Source organism: Lolium perenne, chromosome 3 (genome assembly GCF_019359855.2).
Source record: "Lolium perenne isolate Kyuss_39 chromosome 3, Kyuss_2.0, whole genome shotgun sequence".
Lineage (NCBI taxonomy): Eukaryota > Viridiplantae > Streptophyta > Magnoliopsida > Poales > Poaceae > Lolium > Lolium perenne.
In genome coordinates this window covers 239,021,378-239,037,051 of record NC_067246.2, presented here as the reverse complement: position 1 = coordinate 239,037,051, position 15,674 = coordinate 239,021,378, and the positions used below count along the sequence as shown (strand labels likewise).

The 15,674-nt window shown below is 50.0% G+C and overlaps 1 protein-coding gene across 1 annotated transcript; it reads right to left on the bottom strand.

Moving 5' to 3' along the window:
• Positions 1–1,978: 1,978 nt before the first annotated feature.
• Positions 1,979–3,882, bottom strand: LOC127338604 (GDSL esterase/lipase 6). The gene is made up of 5 exons (XM_051364651.2): positions 3,585–3,882; positions 3,308–3,496; positions 3,052–3,182; positions 2,450–2,930; positions 1,979–2,369 (listed from the first exon to the last, which is right to left on the bottom strand). The coding sequence occupies exons 1-5, from the start codon at positions 3,811–3,813 to the stop codon at positions 2,182–2,184; spliced, it is 1,218 nt and encodes a 405-aa protein (XP_051220611.1). The 5' UTR covers positions 3,814–3,882; the 3' UTR covers positions 1,979–2,181.
• Between the last annotated feature and the right edge of the window lie 11,792 nt (positions 3,883–15,674).

Here is a 15,674-nt window from a genome sequence, read left to right as displayed (position 1 = left end):
ACGCTCTGGTGATCTGTATCTTGGGAAACCCTAAGGCGGGGACCCCGCAGATCTACCCCTATAGCTTTCTCCGTGCGAGCGTTTACCAATGCAATTTTTTACTTGTTTTGGTTTGTTTAGGACATATGTATATGGAAATCATAGGTTGGACATACTTTACTATAGAATAGGCTCTGTTTGAGCCGTGGCAGGAGTTTCTGCATACAGATCCTGGATTTTACCAAGTGCTAGCCCATGTATGCGAAAATCGTCAACGTCGGGTACATGCAAGGTTAGGCAAACCTTACATCACACTTGTATACATATGTTAGGGACAGATGCAAGTTTTCCAGCGATTCCGACGCTCCGATGGTCTGTATCTTGGGAAACCCTAGGGCGGAGACCCCGCAGATCTACCTCTATAGGGAGGGACCTAATGCTCACAGCCCAGGTGTTCCGTGGAGCCCAAATCCTGCTGTCACCATGTCCTGGAACTGGAAGAACCCAAATTTGAAGTGGATGGGGGATGGGGGAGAGAACTATTATTGGGTCCCCGTGAAGACTGGAGGGAAGAAGAAGAATGAATGTGCATCCTGCACGCCTGAAGGGGATGCCCTATCACAGTTTGTCTATGCTGCTCTAATGGAACTATACGCCCTATCACTGTAGCATCACCTGGTGGAGTTAAGAGTCTAGTACTCCTATCCTGGGCTCGTAGACTCGTAGGCCCGTCTTGGAGGAACAGGTGGTTTTAAAATGTTCGCAAAATAGAAAGTTGGCCCGCAGAAGCGGGAAACCCTAGGGTGGAAATGACCTCGGTTAGGGTTAGGGTTGGAGTTAGGGTTAGCAATGGACTCTTTCCATTGTTTTAGTACATATGTACATTGATAGCAGATGTTGGGCCTACTGGCTCCGGTTGATCCGTCTGCGAATAGTGTCACTCGCGGGACCTACATATGTCATCTACCAATTCTTAAAAAATAGAACCATTTTTACATAATTTAAACTAGTAAATAAGTAATAGAAACATAATATAAAGTAATATGAGAGAGAGAAAAATAAATAAAAAAACATATGCCGAGGGTCAACCCCGAAGAAAGATCAAGTTTATAGACGATACTAGACTGTATGAAACGCATGGGTGTGGGACCTACATATGCCATCTACCAATTCTTAAAAAATAGAACCATTTTTCTATAATTCAGACTAATAATAAATAATACAAACATAATAAAAGTAAGATTTGAGAAAAAAATAAAAAAACATATGCTACGCCGAGGGTGGCCGTCGGCATAGGAGGGGGGCGCTATGCCGAGGGTAGCCCTCGGCGTCTAGGCTGACGCCGTGGACGCGCCGTCACGGCCGGGGCGAGGGGGGACACATGCCTGGTGCTACTCCTACGGCCTGGTGGACGCCGAGGGCTGCCGTCGGCGTAGCCGTCTCTACGCCGACGGCCAACCTACACCGACGGCCACGTTTGGGGGCTGCCCTGCTCAGGATGTACACCGACTGCCCCGATATTTGACCGTCGGCGTATAGTTTAGCCCTCGGCATACTCTGCCATTCCTGTAGTGAGGGGGAATTACGATATACTATACTTGTTCATGCACACAAGCCGTGCAAAAAAATGGTTGATCTATTTGTGCTTCTTTGTTCGTTCAACATCGTTCATGCTGCATGGATTCACATTGAAGCTCAGATGATGGTGATATTGTTGATCTGTCAACTTTTTCCTTGCTCTTCTAGATATCATTTGAACCTTTTCTTCTCATGAAATGAAACATTCTTTTTGTCCATGACTTTTTTTGCGGTATTCGATCATGAAAAAAGAAACCTACTCATATGAACAGTTTTTTAACAAGATATTTGCCTTTGGCAATAACCTAAAAGTCTGCTCGCAAAAGAATTGAATACGAAAAATAAAACATCAAAAATAGGCAAACAAATGAAAACGTAAAAAATACAACACATACTAGTAAGTAATAAAGATGTAATTTATTTGCAAATTGCAAAGAAATGTTATATGAGTGCAACCAGAATCTATACTGGATAGAACTGGCACATGTCTGACTGGATTATTCTTCTATAATGACAATATTATTCATCCCCGTGAACAAATTGCACGTCCGAGGGGCAAGCTACAACCGGGAACAGTACATCGACTTGTCTGACGCCGATTAAATAGTTGGTAAGCGGAATTCGTCATTTTACATCAAGTAGTGATCTGAAGATGACGGGCGCAGTAAACTGGGGTGGACCGTAAAAGAAGGCGGTGGCGGCTAGATTAGCCGCATGCTGTGTGATACCATTGTCATCCCAGTACCAGCGTTGCGCGGGGTTGTCACACTTGCTGCCGTCTTGTATACACGGGTTGTGGATATCCTCAAATCCTGGATGCATTGTTAACAAGCTAGGCATTAGCTCGGCTATGAAGCTGGCCGGCGAAGACAGTTTGGGTAAGACGACTTACCGTAAGCTGATGGATCGGCGAAGACAGTTTGGGTGAAGGTGTGCATGTCTGCAATGGAGTACCGAAGGCCAGGCAGGCTTCTTGCGAGGCCGCCCAAGAGGGGTTTGAGTCCGTCGTTGAACTCGGCGGCGTGCTTGTTCATGTCCGCGGGATCTAACTTGGCGCCGCCTACGCCTTGGTACATCCAGCCATGGTCTCCGTCCACCGTCGGTGGCATGTTCCCGATGAGCCCAACGTTTATCAGCCCAAACCTCCTTGCGCCCATGTTGTACAGGGATCTAATTGTGTCTCCATACAGAGCGAGGATGTCCTGGACCTCTGTCCAGTACGCGAGGTCCACGCCGCCGACCTCGATCAAGAAGAAGGATTTAGTGATGATGTTCCTCACCGCCTGGGCACCCAGCTTTGCCTCCATCTGGGCCTTTGTTTCCGCGAATTGCTGCAGTTGCTGTGACATCGGAATCGTGTGCCATCCGTCAACCTGCACACGCACACACACGCATGAATTCACTAAATTATGTTATCAACTTCTATAGTGTACTTTGTTCCTTATCTCCATGATCCTTGTATTGGCTGAAAAAAGGAATCGAATGACCACTTACATCATGCTCCGGGTCCCGAAGCCCGGCGTTTGCGCAGGCATAGTTGACTCCGATGAAGCCCTGATGAACGCGGATACGATTGGGTAGCGTCAGATAAGCTGGGGGGCTCATCTTGAATCCCATGAATTTTGCTGTATAAAATATGGAACGATCAATTTTTATCACTTGTTAATGAGCAGTTACGATATTTTCCCAGAAAAAAAGAAGAGCAGTTACGATCGATACTGGTAGTAGATACTCCGTATATGGCAAATACCGATGAACTGAGCCGTGTTGTCTCCATCGGTCCTGCTTTGCAGCCAATCTACTAATGTCTCGTCATCTGGTCGTTCCCACGAGCCGTGCGCCAACATCTTCATATTGCCGACGTCCAGGTTTCCGTCACCAAATATGAACATCGCAGGCGGCCGCACCGGCTGCTTCGCTGAACGTACTTGGTCAGGTCCTACAGCAATTAGGATGTCCGACAGAAAATTATGAGAAAATTTCATTCATGCTTCTGTACATGAGAGTAGGAAAACATCCATACTTACGGCAGAATGTCCGACAGCCGGGGCAGGAAACGAGACACTGTTGGGGGCAGCTGACCGGGCAAGTGCCTGTGCACGCTGGCCGCTTCCCATCTTTGTCCTCGCACGCGACGTTGCTGCCAACAGCGGGCGCACTGGAATTGCTCGACGTTGGCGGCGGATTGTCATTTCCAGCCCATACCAGAGTCGCAAGAACGCACAAGACGCTCGCCCTGAGCACACCAATAGACATAGATGGCTGCTCACTGATGGAAGCTAATCAGAGGCCTTGTGTTTACGATTGGCTTGGGTAGATGTTGCAACCTACTAACTCAGGGTCTTGTATAGAGAGGAGCATCTTCACTAGTGGGTTACGGCCCACGTTGACTAGAGTGCTTGATCAGCATTGCAGCTGACTTTTCTGATCAACAAAGCTAATATGGTATCGCTTCCAAGTGAGACTACAAGAAGACTATGTGCAACTGTAATTTATTAATAGAGACTAGAAATTGTACAAGATCGAATGCAAATCAAGTCCCAACTCCCAAACTAACAATTGAACCCATAAGGACTACGGAAGGATCTAAAGAAGAAAAAAACACTACCATAAGTAACAATAACACCAAAAGCGGAGGCTGGATGTATACGGCTGGAGAATTCCATGATCATGCAGCTTTGACTTTCTTGCACCCTAGACTTAATCCGTATCCTTCATAACCTCGACAATGACCATGGGATATGATGCAACCTGTTTATCATTATTGGTAGTCAGATCGAAATTCATACCAATAGTCTTTTCTATATCCTTAAAATAGATTAACTTACTCCCTCCTGCCAAAATACATTGCATATAAATATTCGTCAAAGTGCAACTTTATAAAGTTTGGTCATGTATATTAATAAAAATGTGAATATGACCCACAACTATTAAGAAAAATATATCCTAGACTGCAATGAACCTTTTTTAAACTATATATTTGCCTTCAGAAATAACCTAGAGTATGAAAGGACACGGATGTCGCCTAGAGGGGGGGGGGGGGGGGGGGGTGGGTGAATAGGCGGCTTAAAACTTTTACGAGATGGGCTTAACAAATGTGGAATAAAACTAGCGTTTACTTTGTCAAGCCCAAAGCCTATATACTATGGTTCACCTATGTGCACCAACAACTTATTCTAAGCAATGGTTCACCTATGTGCACCAACAACTTATGCTAAGCAATACAAGCAACTTATGAGATAGCAAGATATATATCTATACCTAATAATAAAGGAGCTAACGTTTCCTTGGTTTGGTCCGTTGAAATGCGTTTTCGTCCATCAAACTTTACGCCTTCATCCGTTGCACTAATACGACCGATCGGTAATAGATAGAGTCTCGCTCAAAACTGAGCCAAACACGACAGCCGGCGGTAGAGATCGGCTCGAATCCGCTAGATACTATACCCTCAGAAAACTAACCGTATAGGTTCAGGACAGTAGGCCACAAGCGGTAGAGAAGTTAGAGTCGAACTTGATTGATGCTAGCATCGTATAAGTAACAACGCCGGTGGAAGGCAAGAACGAGTAGGGGGATTGGAGAAGGAAGAGGACCACGTCGGTCTACTCAACGAGGCCCCGCCGTCGCAGACACGCCTCCGAGCAGCAACCATCGAGAGAAACCGGACGATGAATAGGATAAAACTGCCGGCGTGACCCACGGAGGCACAATTTGCTCCTCCCACCACAACCGGAAGTGCATCCAAATCTCCAGATCGGAAACACCATGGCCAAGTCTGAAGCGACATGAGAACTCAGTAGATAACAGGGAGCTGAAGTAGATAACATGGAGCTCCACGAAGAGATAGAGGTCTCTCCTGGCTGTGCACGGAGAAGTATTCATGTATGTGGTTTAACAACTTCGCGGTTGCCATGATCCATCGCGAAGCTGATGTATCGATTGATGAAAAATTCAGTAACCTTGTGTATTGATCGATCTACAAGTCGGGGACCTCGTAGTCGCAGCGCGGGTGGACGTCATGTACGGGATGGCCCAAAGCGCCGGAGTTGGCGGGCGTCGGGGCCTGGCGAGAGGAGGCCGCTGGTCGTCGCGCACGACGCAGCCGTCGTGATCTCGATTGCGAGGCGTGTCTGCTGTTGCCCCAGGAGAAGCTGTTGGGGCGATCGCCGGGTGCGTTAAGACTGACAAGGTTAAGTGCGATGACCGTGAGACGGCAATAGGAGCGGTCCAAGCTTCCTGCCGTCCACGTTCCTCTTGTTTGGCACTTTGGCCTACGCGGCGAACTGATGTTGGTGCAACTCCGATGCGATCTCGATTATCTTTTTCCAAAAGTAAAAAAAAATTACGGAACCACGCAAACAACGATCGACGATCTTTAGTTGCACGCCACCGATGATGGAGTTTAAATTTGAAGGAGGAGCGGCTAGGGAGCCGCTGCAGTATGATTCCGGAGGTCTGCCAGAGGAGAACTCAACATCTCCTTCTCGAGAAATCGCCCGCCTACCTCCCCATCTCTCCGTCCTCGTGGCGGCGGCGACGGATTGAAGAGATGCCAGCCCATCAAGAGGGACAGGCGCCGCGGGCGCATGAAGGCTGCTCGAGCTGACCACCGCACCGGGTGAATCTCGCACTCTCTGTCTACTGCAAAGGTATTGGACGCAGAAGCTCTCCTTCGAACAGGGCGGCACGGGGGTCTGACGGCCCACGAGCTAGCGAATCGAGATGTGGTAGCGACAGCGCGGAGTGGCGACGAGCGATCGGACGCAACCGACATGGAAGGAGAGCGCGCCACAACTGGCAGATTGACCGACGCGTTGGGCATTCGATCGGCGCTTGAGCAGCACGCAACCCACGTCAGAGAAGAGGTACCTCTACTTACACATGTGGATTAATCGATTGATTTTTTTGTTTAATCAGATGGCTTGTGAGAAGCATAGTTGTCAGAATCATGATTCTACTATACGATTCTACGACTTTACAACCCAAATTGAGTGAAACGATTCAACGATTCTACCAAGTAGAATCTAAGATTTTACGATTCCAAAAGTTAAGATTCTACAGTTTACGATCCTACCATAGAGGTTCCGATCCGATTAAGAATCACGATTCTGACAACATTGGTGAGAAGGGTGATTGATTTCGGCCTCTCCCTCTTAGTGTTTCTTCTCCACGTCGTGCATGTTTAAGAGATTGAGGTGAGTGGAGGAATATTGAAGGAATATTTTGGGATTGACGGAGGCCTCAAACCAATTTATGTATTCCAGTGCCCTGCAATTAATTAAGTATCTGACTTATGCTATTCATGATATTAATTTTCAGGTGCATTGGATGTGAATAAACGATTACTGGCCGTATTACTACTGATGCTGCAAGAATCGGCCTAGTGAATGCATAGAGGTTTCTTTTTGTTTTTGTTACGCTCCCATGCTTTTAGTTCCTAGCTTGGTGTCTATTCTTTTGTCCTCAACGAGATGGATTTGCATTTGTGTAGTATACACTGCTAAACTGTATCGATGCACATGCATGTTTCAGCTCTCTGTCTCGGTTCTCGTATACTTACTGGCCAGTAGCGCACACATTTATACTGGTACAAAATGGCCCCAACGAATTAGAAGTTGGTGTTGTTAACTGGTGCAATTAATTGATGCTCGCATGATGAGGGCGACTAACTTGTGTTTTGTTTGTGCAAAAATGTCAATGTTGAAAAGTCCTCCTTTCACAAACTAGTTAGTGAAATGACTTAAGCCGTGCCTGTCACACGGAGGAATTAGAAACCCGATAGGAGTAGCATCCAAGTCACTAAGAAACATGGGAGACTTGCCATATGGAGGATTAACTCCACCACCACCGTTGCCTCCACACCTCCCAGGGTCCGAACAGTTTGCTCTAATTCTCCAGTGGATGGAGCAGTCTCGTCGATACTCTGTAGAGGAACAAGGTTATGGAACAACAATTTTTTTTGTAGTGACCGGTACACTAACTAAAATTCAGAACAAGGTGTTACTGCCGAGAAGTTCGAAATGACAAAACCTCCAAACTTTTTGATTGTGGGTAATCTGTTAGAAGCGGACGATTGGTTGAGGGACCTAGAGAAAAAAAACTTATGATTGTCGGTTGCACGGACGAAGAAAAAGTCTGATATGCATCCCGGCAGTTATGCGCTCCGGCTGCTACATGGTGGAGAAATGTGCAAAATTTTCTGGTGCCACATGAAATGTGCAAAATTGTCACATCCCAAAACCACATAATTGCCTGGGAGGAATTTAACAAGAGATTTGGCGAGAACTACGTTCCAGAAAGCCTAATGGAAATAAAGGGGAAAGAATGCCTACACCTCCAGCAGGAGCCAAAGACCATTACAGCCTACCTATATCAGTTTAATGACTTATCCCATTATGCACTGGAGGATACAAACGCTGAGGTCAAGAAGGTGTATCGATTCATATAGGGATTCTACCCCTCCATACAACACCCCATGGCTCCGGTAAAAATAAAAACGTTCTAGGAGCTAGTAGACCGGGTCATCCTTATTGAGAACAAATTATCGTTGACAAAGAACGGAGGAAGAGAGATAGGTTTGATCGAGGTTCCTCATGAATTGGGAGTTGTCCTACAGGCCCCACTCGTACATCCATGAGCGGAACACCTCGTGCATTGATGATCGGACCACCTCTTCCTACATTCCACCACCCGCCGAGACCGGTGTTTAGACCTCCAAAGGATTCTATGAAATGTCACATATGTGGTGGACCCCACATGGTTGGGGATTGTCTGAAGGCAATCTCCTGTTATGGGTGTGGACTAAAAGGTCATTACAAAAACAAGTGCTCGAACAAGGGAAAATAACAACCGGGCACAAATAGAGTTGTACCAAATCAACCTGAACGCTAGGACAACTCGATAGAAGTGTGTGGAAATAGGTTGGTAGCTAATCGCGGCCGTGGTTGTCTAGCATGTGGACCAGTCCGTCTAACGCACATGGATGCCGTGCAATTGAATGCAACTAGAGATGTGGTGACGGGATCCCTCCTGTAGTAGGCCTTGTGTTTGTTTAACCTCTGGGCAACACACTTTTTCATCTCATGACAGTTTGTTGAGATGCATAGCTTGGAGCGAACCTCCTTAGCTAAGCATATAGAGGGGCACTCATTCCGAGGCCTACTAGTAGTGGGTATGTTTACCATAACCGTCCTACACATATTGAGAATATAACCTATATGGTTAGCCTATACATCATCGCCATGAGAGGATTAGATGTTATAGTCGGAATGGATTGGTTAGCGAGGCACGGAGCCGAACCGGATTGCGAAGGAAAATCCATAAACTTGAGAAGCCCAGAGGGTACATGGATCACTTTCAATAGTAAAAGAACCAAACCGCAACCAAACAAGGAAATATTGACGGCCTTAGACACAAAGAGGGCCGAGGTTGTCCTTGTAGTCCAAGCATTTTTTAACGTATTTCTGGAAGAGCTGCCCGGTATGCCGCTAGACAGGGAAATAGAGTTCACAATTGATCTCGTTCTTGGAACGACACCCATATTCAAGGAATCAAATCGCATGTCCACGGAGGAACTAAAGGAATTAGTTAAGAAAGCAACTAAATGAGCTAGAAGTAAAGGGTTTAATTCGACCAAGTGTGTCCCATTGGGCTGCCCCAGCCTTATTCACTGAGAAAAAGGACCAGTTAAAGAAAGCATGTGTGTTCTCGAAAATAGATCTCCGGTCAGGATACCACCAGCTAAAGGTAAAGGAAGAGGATATACCAAAGACTTCTTTCGTTACCTGATACGGGCACCACAAATTCAAGGTTGTTCCATTCAGGCTCACAAACGCCCCGGTAGCTTTCATGAACCTAATGAACTTAGTACTGATGCCCTACATGGTAAGTTCGTGGTAGTATTCATCGATGATATCCTCATATACTCTCGAAGCACTGAGGATCATGCCGAACACCTTGCTTCAAACCTTGAGAGAGAGACAATTCTATGCCAAATTCCAAAAGTGTGAATTCTGGCTAGAGGAAGTGGCCTTCTTAGGACACGTTATATCAGAAAAAAGGATAGCCGTAGACCCTTCTAAGATGGAAGCAGTGTTGGCATGGGAACCACCGACCAATGTAACTGAAATTCGCAGCTTCCTTGGCCTAGTGGGATATTATCGACAATTTATAGAAGGGTTCTCCCAAAAAGCAGCCCCAATGACCAAACTTCTCAAAAAGGGCACCCCTTTTATTTGGAACGAAGCGTGTGAGAATAGTTTTCAAGAGCTAAAGAGACGACTCACAACTGCACCCGTATTGGCTCTTCCTGAGCCGGGCAAAGCTTTCACAGTTTACTGCGACGCCTCTCGAGTCGGTTTAGGTTGTGTGCTGATGCAAGAAGGGAGGGTCATAGCATATGCCTCTCGACAGCTAAAGCCCCATGAACAAAATTATCCCACCCACGACTTGGAATTAGCAGCCGTGGTTTTTGCCTTGAAGATGTGGAGGCACTACCTGTATGGGAATCGTTGTGAATTATACACCAAACATAAAAGCCTCAAGTATATTTTCACGCAAAAGGAGTTGAACTTGAGGCAAATACGATGGTTAGAGCTTATCAACATATGGAGATCCCAACCTTGGTATTAACTACCATCTAGGAAAGGCTAATGTGGTTGCGGACGCTCTTAGTTAAAAAACCTCATGCAACATATGGAGATCCCAACCTTTGATAGACACCTGACGAATGAGTTGGAAATGATGGGAGTTGAGTTCGTTCATAAAACGATCGAACACATCCTAGCATCATTAATTGTCATACCCTATGTATTGTACCAAATAAAGGGAAAAAAAACTAGTCAAGGATAAGTTCATCGGCGAGGAAAAGCTGATGGCCAACATTCACAATTCCGAGTTGAACACGGCGGATCACTCTGGTATATAACCCAACTGTGTGTGCCAAACATATCCAAGGTTAAACAAACAATACTTAAGGAGGCGCATATCACCCCATACAACATACAACTCGGTAGCATAGAAATGTACCGTAATGCTAAAAGCACATTTTTGGTAGAGAAATATAAAGAGAGAAATTGCTCAATATGTGGATGAAGGTGACACTTGCAAGAGGTTCAAGGCTGAACACCAACGACCATCTGGATTATTACAACCTCTCTCTATTCCTCAATGGGTAGGGAATGCGATCCATATGGACTTCATCACCGGCTTGCCCAAGACAAAGAAAGAGGTAAGAATTAATATGGGTTATAATAGACTAGCTCACAAAACATGCACACTTTATCCCTTTTAGTCGATGGATTCAAAAGACTGTAGCTCTACATGGGACACCATCCAAAATTTTGTCAGATCATGGATCAATGTTCACATTCGAGTTTTGAAAAAAAAATGCAACCAAGTTTTACCAAAAAAAAAAAATACAAGAGCATTGGGAACTAAACTGGAATTTAGTACCGCGCACCATCTACAGAGTACAGACTAATGGTCAAGTTGAGAGGGTAAAACAAATTATAGAGGACATGCTAAAAGCTTGCGTCCTTGATTTTGGTAACTCATGGAGCACACATCTACCCTTGGCCGATTTCGCCTATAATAATAGTTGCCAAGCTAGTATTGGTATGTCCCCATTTGAGGACTTATACGACCGAAGATGCCGAACCCCAATATGTTGGGTAGAAACTGGAGAGAAGAAACTCCTACCACCCGACTTGATCCCACAAACCGAGAAGAAAGTTCACATAGTTAGAGAGCGATTAAAGACGGCCCAAAGTAGACAAAAGAGTTATGCGGACAAGGGCAACGTAGTCAATATCAACATGGTAATCGAGTTTGTATATCTTAAAGTCTCGCCAATGAAAGAAGTTAAGCACTTCGGGGTACAAGAAAAATAAAGTATCGATATATTGGACCGTATCGAGTCTTAAAATAAAAGGAAATGAACAGTTGCATGTAAACTAGAATAAAAAGGAAAGGAACAGTTGCAAGGGCTTCATGATATATTTCAAGTGTCTCAACTACGACATAGTGTAAACCCACCCACCATTGGAGAGTGTCTCAGAACATGGACTAACCCTCCGTGTCGTGGATGTAACCACGGCAGATGCTACAGGGGGTAGCACTTCGTTGATGCGAGGGGAAGGGAACATTGCCATCTACGGGTCGAGGTGCAAGAGACGCAAGGGTTTTACCCAGGTTCAGCCCCTCCGGAGAGTAAAAGGCCTACGTCCTGCTAGATCTTTATTGCTCAGTGGAGAATTACAATGGGGGGGCTCAGTCGGCGGCTACGCCGAGAGCTTACAGGGGGAGATTGGATCTCGAGTCAGGTGTCCTCTAGGGTTTAAGCTCGGGGGTTTATATAAGCACCCCCGGCCTAGGGTTACATGGAGATAACTCCGAATCATATCAGTTGCTACTAATCCGGGATCCGCTATCCCTCTCGCAAGTAATCTTCTTGTCCAGCCGTGTGGACCTCCTCCTTGGGATCACGGCCCAGTCGCCTTAGGGCCCAGTCGCTTAGGCGACTGGCGATCCACCCAAGCCTCTATCTTCATGGCGACTGGGACTGGCGACCCACCCCCTATGGGCATATCCCCATCAGTAGTCCCCAAGCGCGGTGGTGAAGAAGCGCGGATCTGGAACAAGTCTTGGAGAGGCGCGGTGATGGATCAAGATGAGTCGCCGCCGGGCTTCCAAAGATAAAGTCGCGGGTGCGGTGGCAGTCTCAGTCGCCATAATTTGATCAGTCAGTCGGCGTGTGACAGTCGGCTCTAGCCAGTCGCCGTTTGCCAGTCGACGCGTAGTCACCATAGAGACACGTGGAGAGGCCAACGGCTAGATTTCACGTTGACCGAGGCGCACACCGTCTGCATGTTGTTGACCGTTGGGCTCGACGTGACCGCTAACGGCTAGTTTAACGGCTATTCAGCCGGTGACGGCGCAGATCTCGACCGTTGATTGCGGGGCGGCGATTCCGGGACAATTCAACGAACAGATCTCATCCTCAATCTGAGCGAGTGCGGGCGGTATAAAGGGTCGCCCCTAGGATTAGGGTTCAACACTCCTCCGCATTCATCCCCCATCTTCTCTTTATCTCATCTTCATTCCACACTCCACACGCATCCATGGCGGCGAAGGGTTGGGGCAAGTCGAAGGTCACGCGGGAGTCTCTCCTCCCGTACGTCGCCTCCGGAGTCATCCCGGAGTTCAACCAGGAGCGATGGCGGGTTCCGCCGGCGAACGAGACGGAGCCCCTCCCACGGCCCGGGGAGTTCGTGATCTTCATGAGCTTCCTCGATCGCGGGTTCGCTCTCCCCACCTCCGATTTCCTCCGGCAGTTGCTGGCCTTCTACAGCATCAAGGTTTCCGACCTCGGGCCGCACAGCGTCCGCAGATTTCTCTGTTCGTGGCGCCGTGCGAATGCTACTTGGGCTGTCCGCCCTACTTCCCGCTGTGGGTGTCCATCTTCCACGGGCGGGCGACTCGGGCCAGCAAGAACAGCGAAGCACTCATCCCGAACGGGGGATCACCTTCCAGGTGAAGACCGGCGAAAGCTTCAACGACAAGGCGCTCCCCACGACGCCGCAGTCGCGGTGGCGTCGTGTCTGCTCCCACGCCCACGAGTACACTCCCCCGGGCGAGGTATGCAGACCCCACCACACTCCCGAGCCGAGCGTCCCGCGGCGCCTCAATGTCCGGTTGCCGCCGCGCGAGCAGGAGAAGGTGGTGAAGGATATGCGCCAAGCGATCCAGCGCTAAAAGATGACGGCCTGACGGCGGTCGACATGTACAATCGTTGGCTTGGCCGGCGGCTGATCCCCTGCGGTGCCGAGCTCACCCCATGTGGGAGTACCGGGGACGAAACGACCGCACCCGGTCGACGGCGACCGAGTGGGACGAGGGCGAGTACCGGAAGGCGCTCGCTAAGATCACCACTGCCACCTTTACTTCCTTCGAGGACGGCTTGCAGCCCTACACCGAAGACACCCCAGCGCCTCAGGTAATGCTTCGCATGGCGACTTCGCACGGCTTAGCCGCGCTTCTTCCTTTCGACTTGTTCCTTTGATTCGATTGCAGCGTTGGCGAAGATCGCAGACCACCTCCCTCCTCTCGCCGGAAAGGAACCACCGGAGATGACCGACGGCGAGGAGGAAGAGGTCGACGAGGAGGAGGAGCGCACCGAGTCGGACTCGGAGGCGCGGGACTTCATCAGACTCCCGCGCGGGTCGAAGAGGTGCCGAGTCCTCGTCCCAGGGCGCGGGCGAAGAGGAGGCGACCTCCCGTCCGGAGGACAAGGCGGAGCCCTCCAAGGAAGGGGCCGAGCCGCTATCGAAGCGACTGCGCCCACTCTCTGGAAGGGTCCATGAGGCTTCGGCGTCCCTTGAAGGACGCGATCGATGCGGGAGCTCGGGCCGGTCCGGGCGTAAAGCGATTCCCACGGTGAAGTAAGTATTTCTTGTCGAATTTATCCTTCCTGCGACCGGACCGAGTGTCGACTCACCTCGCCTCTGTAGGTCCAAGAAGAAGACCTTGGCGAAGCCGCCCGCGGCCGGGGTGGCGGCCACGAGGGCGGCCGAGGCAAAGAAGAAAGCCGCGGAGAGGAAGGCGGCGCCGTCCGACCTTGGGGGTGCGGGGTCGGCTCCGGAAGAGCCCGCCGCCGGGAGTCAAGCGGAGAAGGAGAGCATTAGCCACGTCGAGCCCACCGCCAACGTTTTCCTCTACCCAGCATGGCTCGCGGGGCATGGCGAGTGCGGCGACGGGTCCGGACGTTGCTCCGCCCGTGGTGGAGGAGGAGTCGACCGACATTGGATCGTCCGAGGGCGTAAGGCACCCGAAGTTGAAGAGGACATCGTCGAGGAGGGCGGCCTGTCGGAGCCACCGAAAGAGCGCCGGTCCAAGGCCGCCAGGGACCGCGCCCGCCCGGTGACACCGACACGCGGACGGGCGAGGTTCCGTCGATCGAGGCGGTGATGCGAGCGGACGGGGCGACCGAGTCGCGTCATCCGCCGCCGTCTTCATTGACCTTCACCGAGCTCCACACGGCGCTTGGCGAGGCGCATGTGGTAAGTGTCGCTGAACACGTGGCCTAGTCACCCCCGAGTCCCGAGGGTCGACTTGGTCCGAAAGGGCGAGTCGAGTCTCTATTTGCTTTTTGTTTGTTGACCTTGGCATTTTTGTTTGGTTTCCGTAGGCGGAGATTAAGCGGCTGACCGCGCTTGTGGAGGAGGCGGCGCGAGAAGAACCGGAAGCTGATTGCCCTGGCGCAAGTCATGCCCACTCGCCGTCCTCATTCGGTGTCACCGGCCCGGGCGTTCGTTCTCACCGTTTCCTTTTCTTGTAGCGAGGCGCAGGCAAAGGCTCTTGCCGAGGCTCGGGAAGGGTTCGTCAAGGAGTCCTTCTACCGTGAAGCCGAGTTCCGGGCGCAGCAGGCCGAAGAGGCCCGGAAAAGGGCGAAAGCGGAGGTGGCGGAATTGACGAAGGTCTGGAGCGAAGGGCCGGGAGCTGGAGGACGTCATCACCGAATACAAGGTGAAGCTGGAGGCCGCGACCGATGCGCGGGACTCGCACGTGGGGCTACCGCGTCTCTGCGGGAGGAGGTGGCGGCCTTGAAGCAGCAGCACGCCAAAGAACTTGCTGCGGAGAAGGAGGCGTCCGAGGGCATCGTCCTGGCGGTGCAGGCCGAGAAGACCAACTTCGAGGCTTTCGTCGTGAGATGTCGCGGCAGATTCTTGGTAAGTTCTTGTTGTCGCACTTCTTGTTTTATTTGCCGGGGGTTTGAGTATCTGAACACGGCGAGTCGGCCTCGGGGGTCGGTCCCCGAGCGTGGCGAGTTGGCCTCGGGGGCCGGTCCCGAGCGTGGCGAGTCGGTCTCGGGGCCGATCCCCGAGCGTGGCGAGTCGGCCTCGGGGCCAGTCCCCGAGCGTGGCGAGTCGGCCTCGGGGCCAGTCCCCGAGCGTGGCGAGTCGGCGTTGAAGGGGAAGTTCTCATTTTTCCCTTTTCCTTGTGTTGTTGACTGCAGTACGTGCGACTTCGTGGAGACGGCGACTCCACGGGAATGCTGTCGACCGCGACCGCGCGTATCATCGCCTGCGCGGGGAGATACTTGCCGCGCTCCAGTGCAC

Coding starts and splice junctions, on each gene's coding strand:
- LOC127338604 (XM_051364651.2), bottom strand. CDS start 3,813: ATGTCTATTGGTGTGCTCAGGGCGAGCGTCTTGTGCGTTCTTGCGACT. Junction 3,183..3,307: donor CAACACGGCTCAGTTCATCG/GTATTTGCCATA, acceptor TATTTTATACAG/CAAAATTCATGGGATTCAAG. Junction 2,931..3,051: donor TTCGGGACCCGGAGCATGAT/GTAAGTGGTCAT, acceptor GTGCGTGTGCAG/GTTGACGGATGGCACACGAT.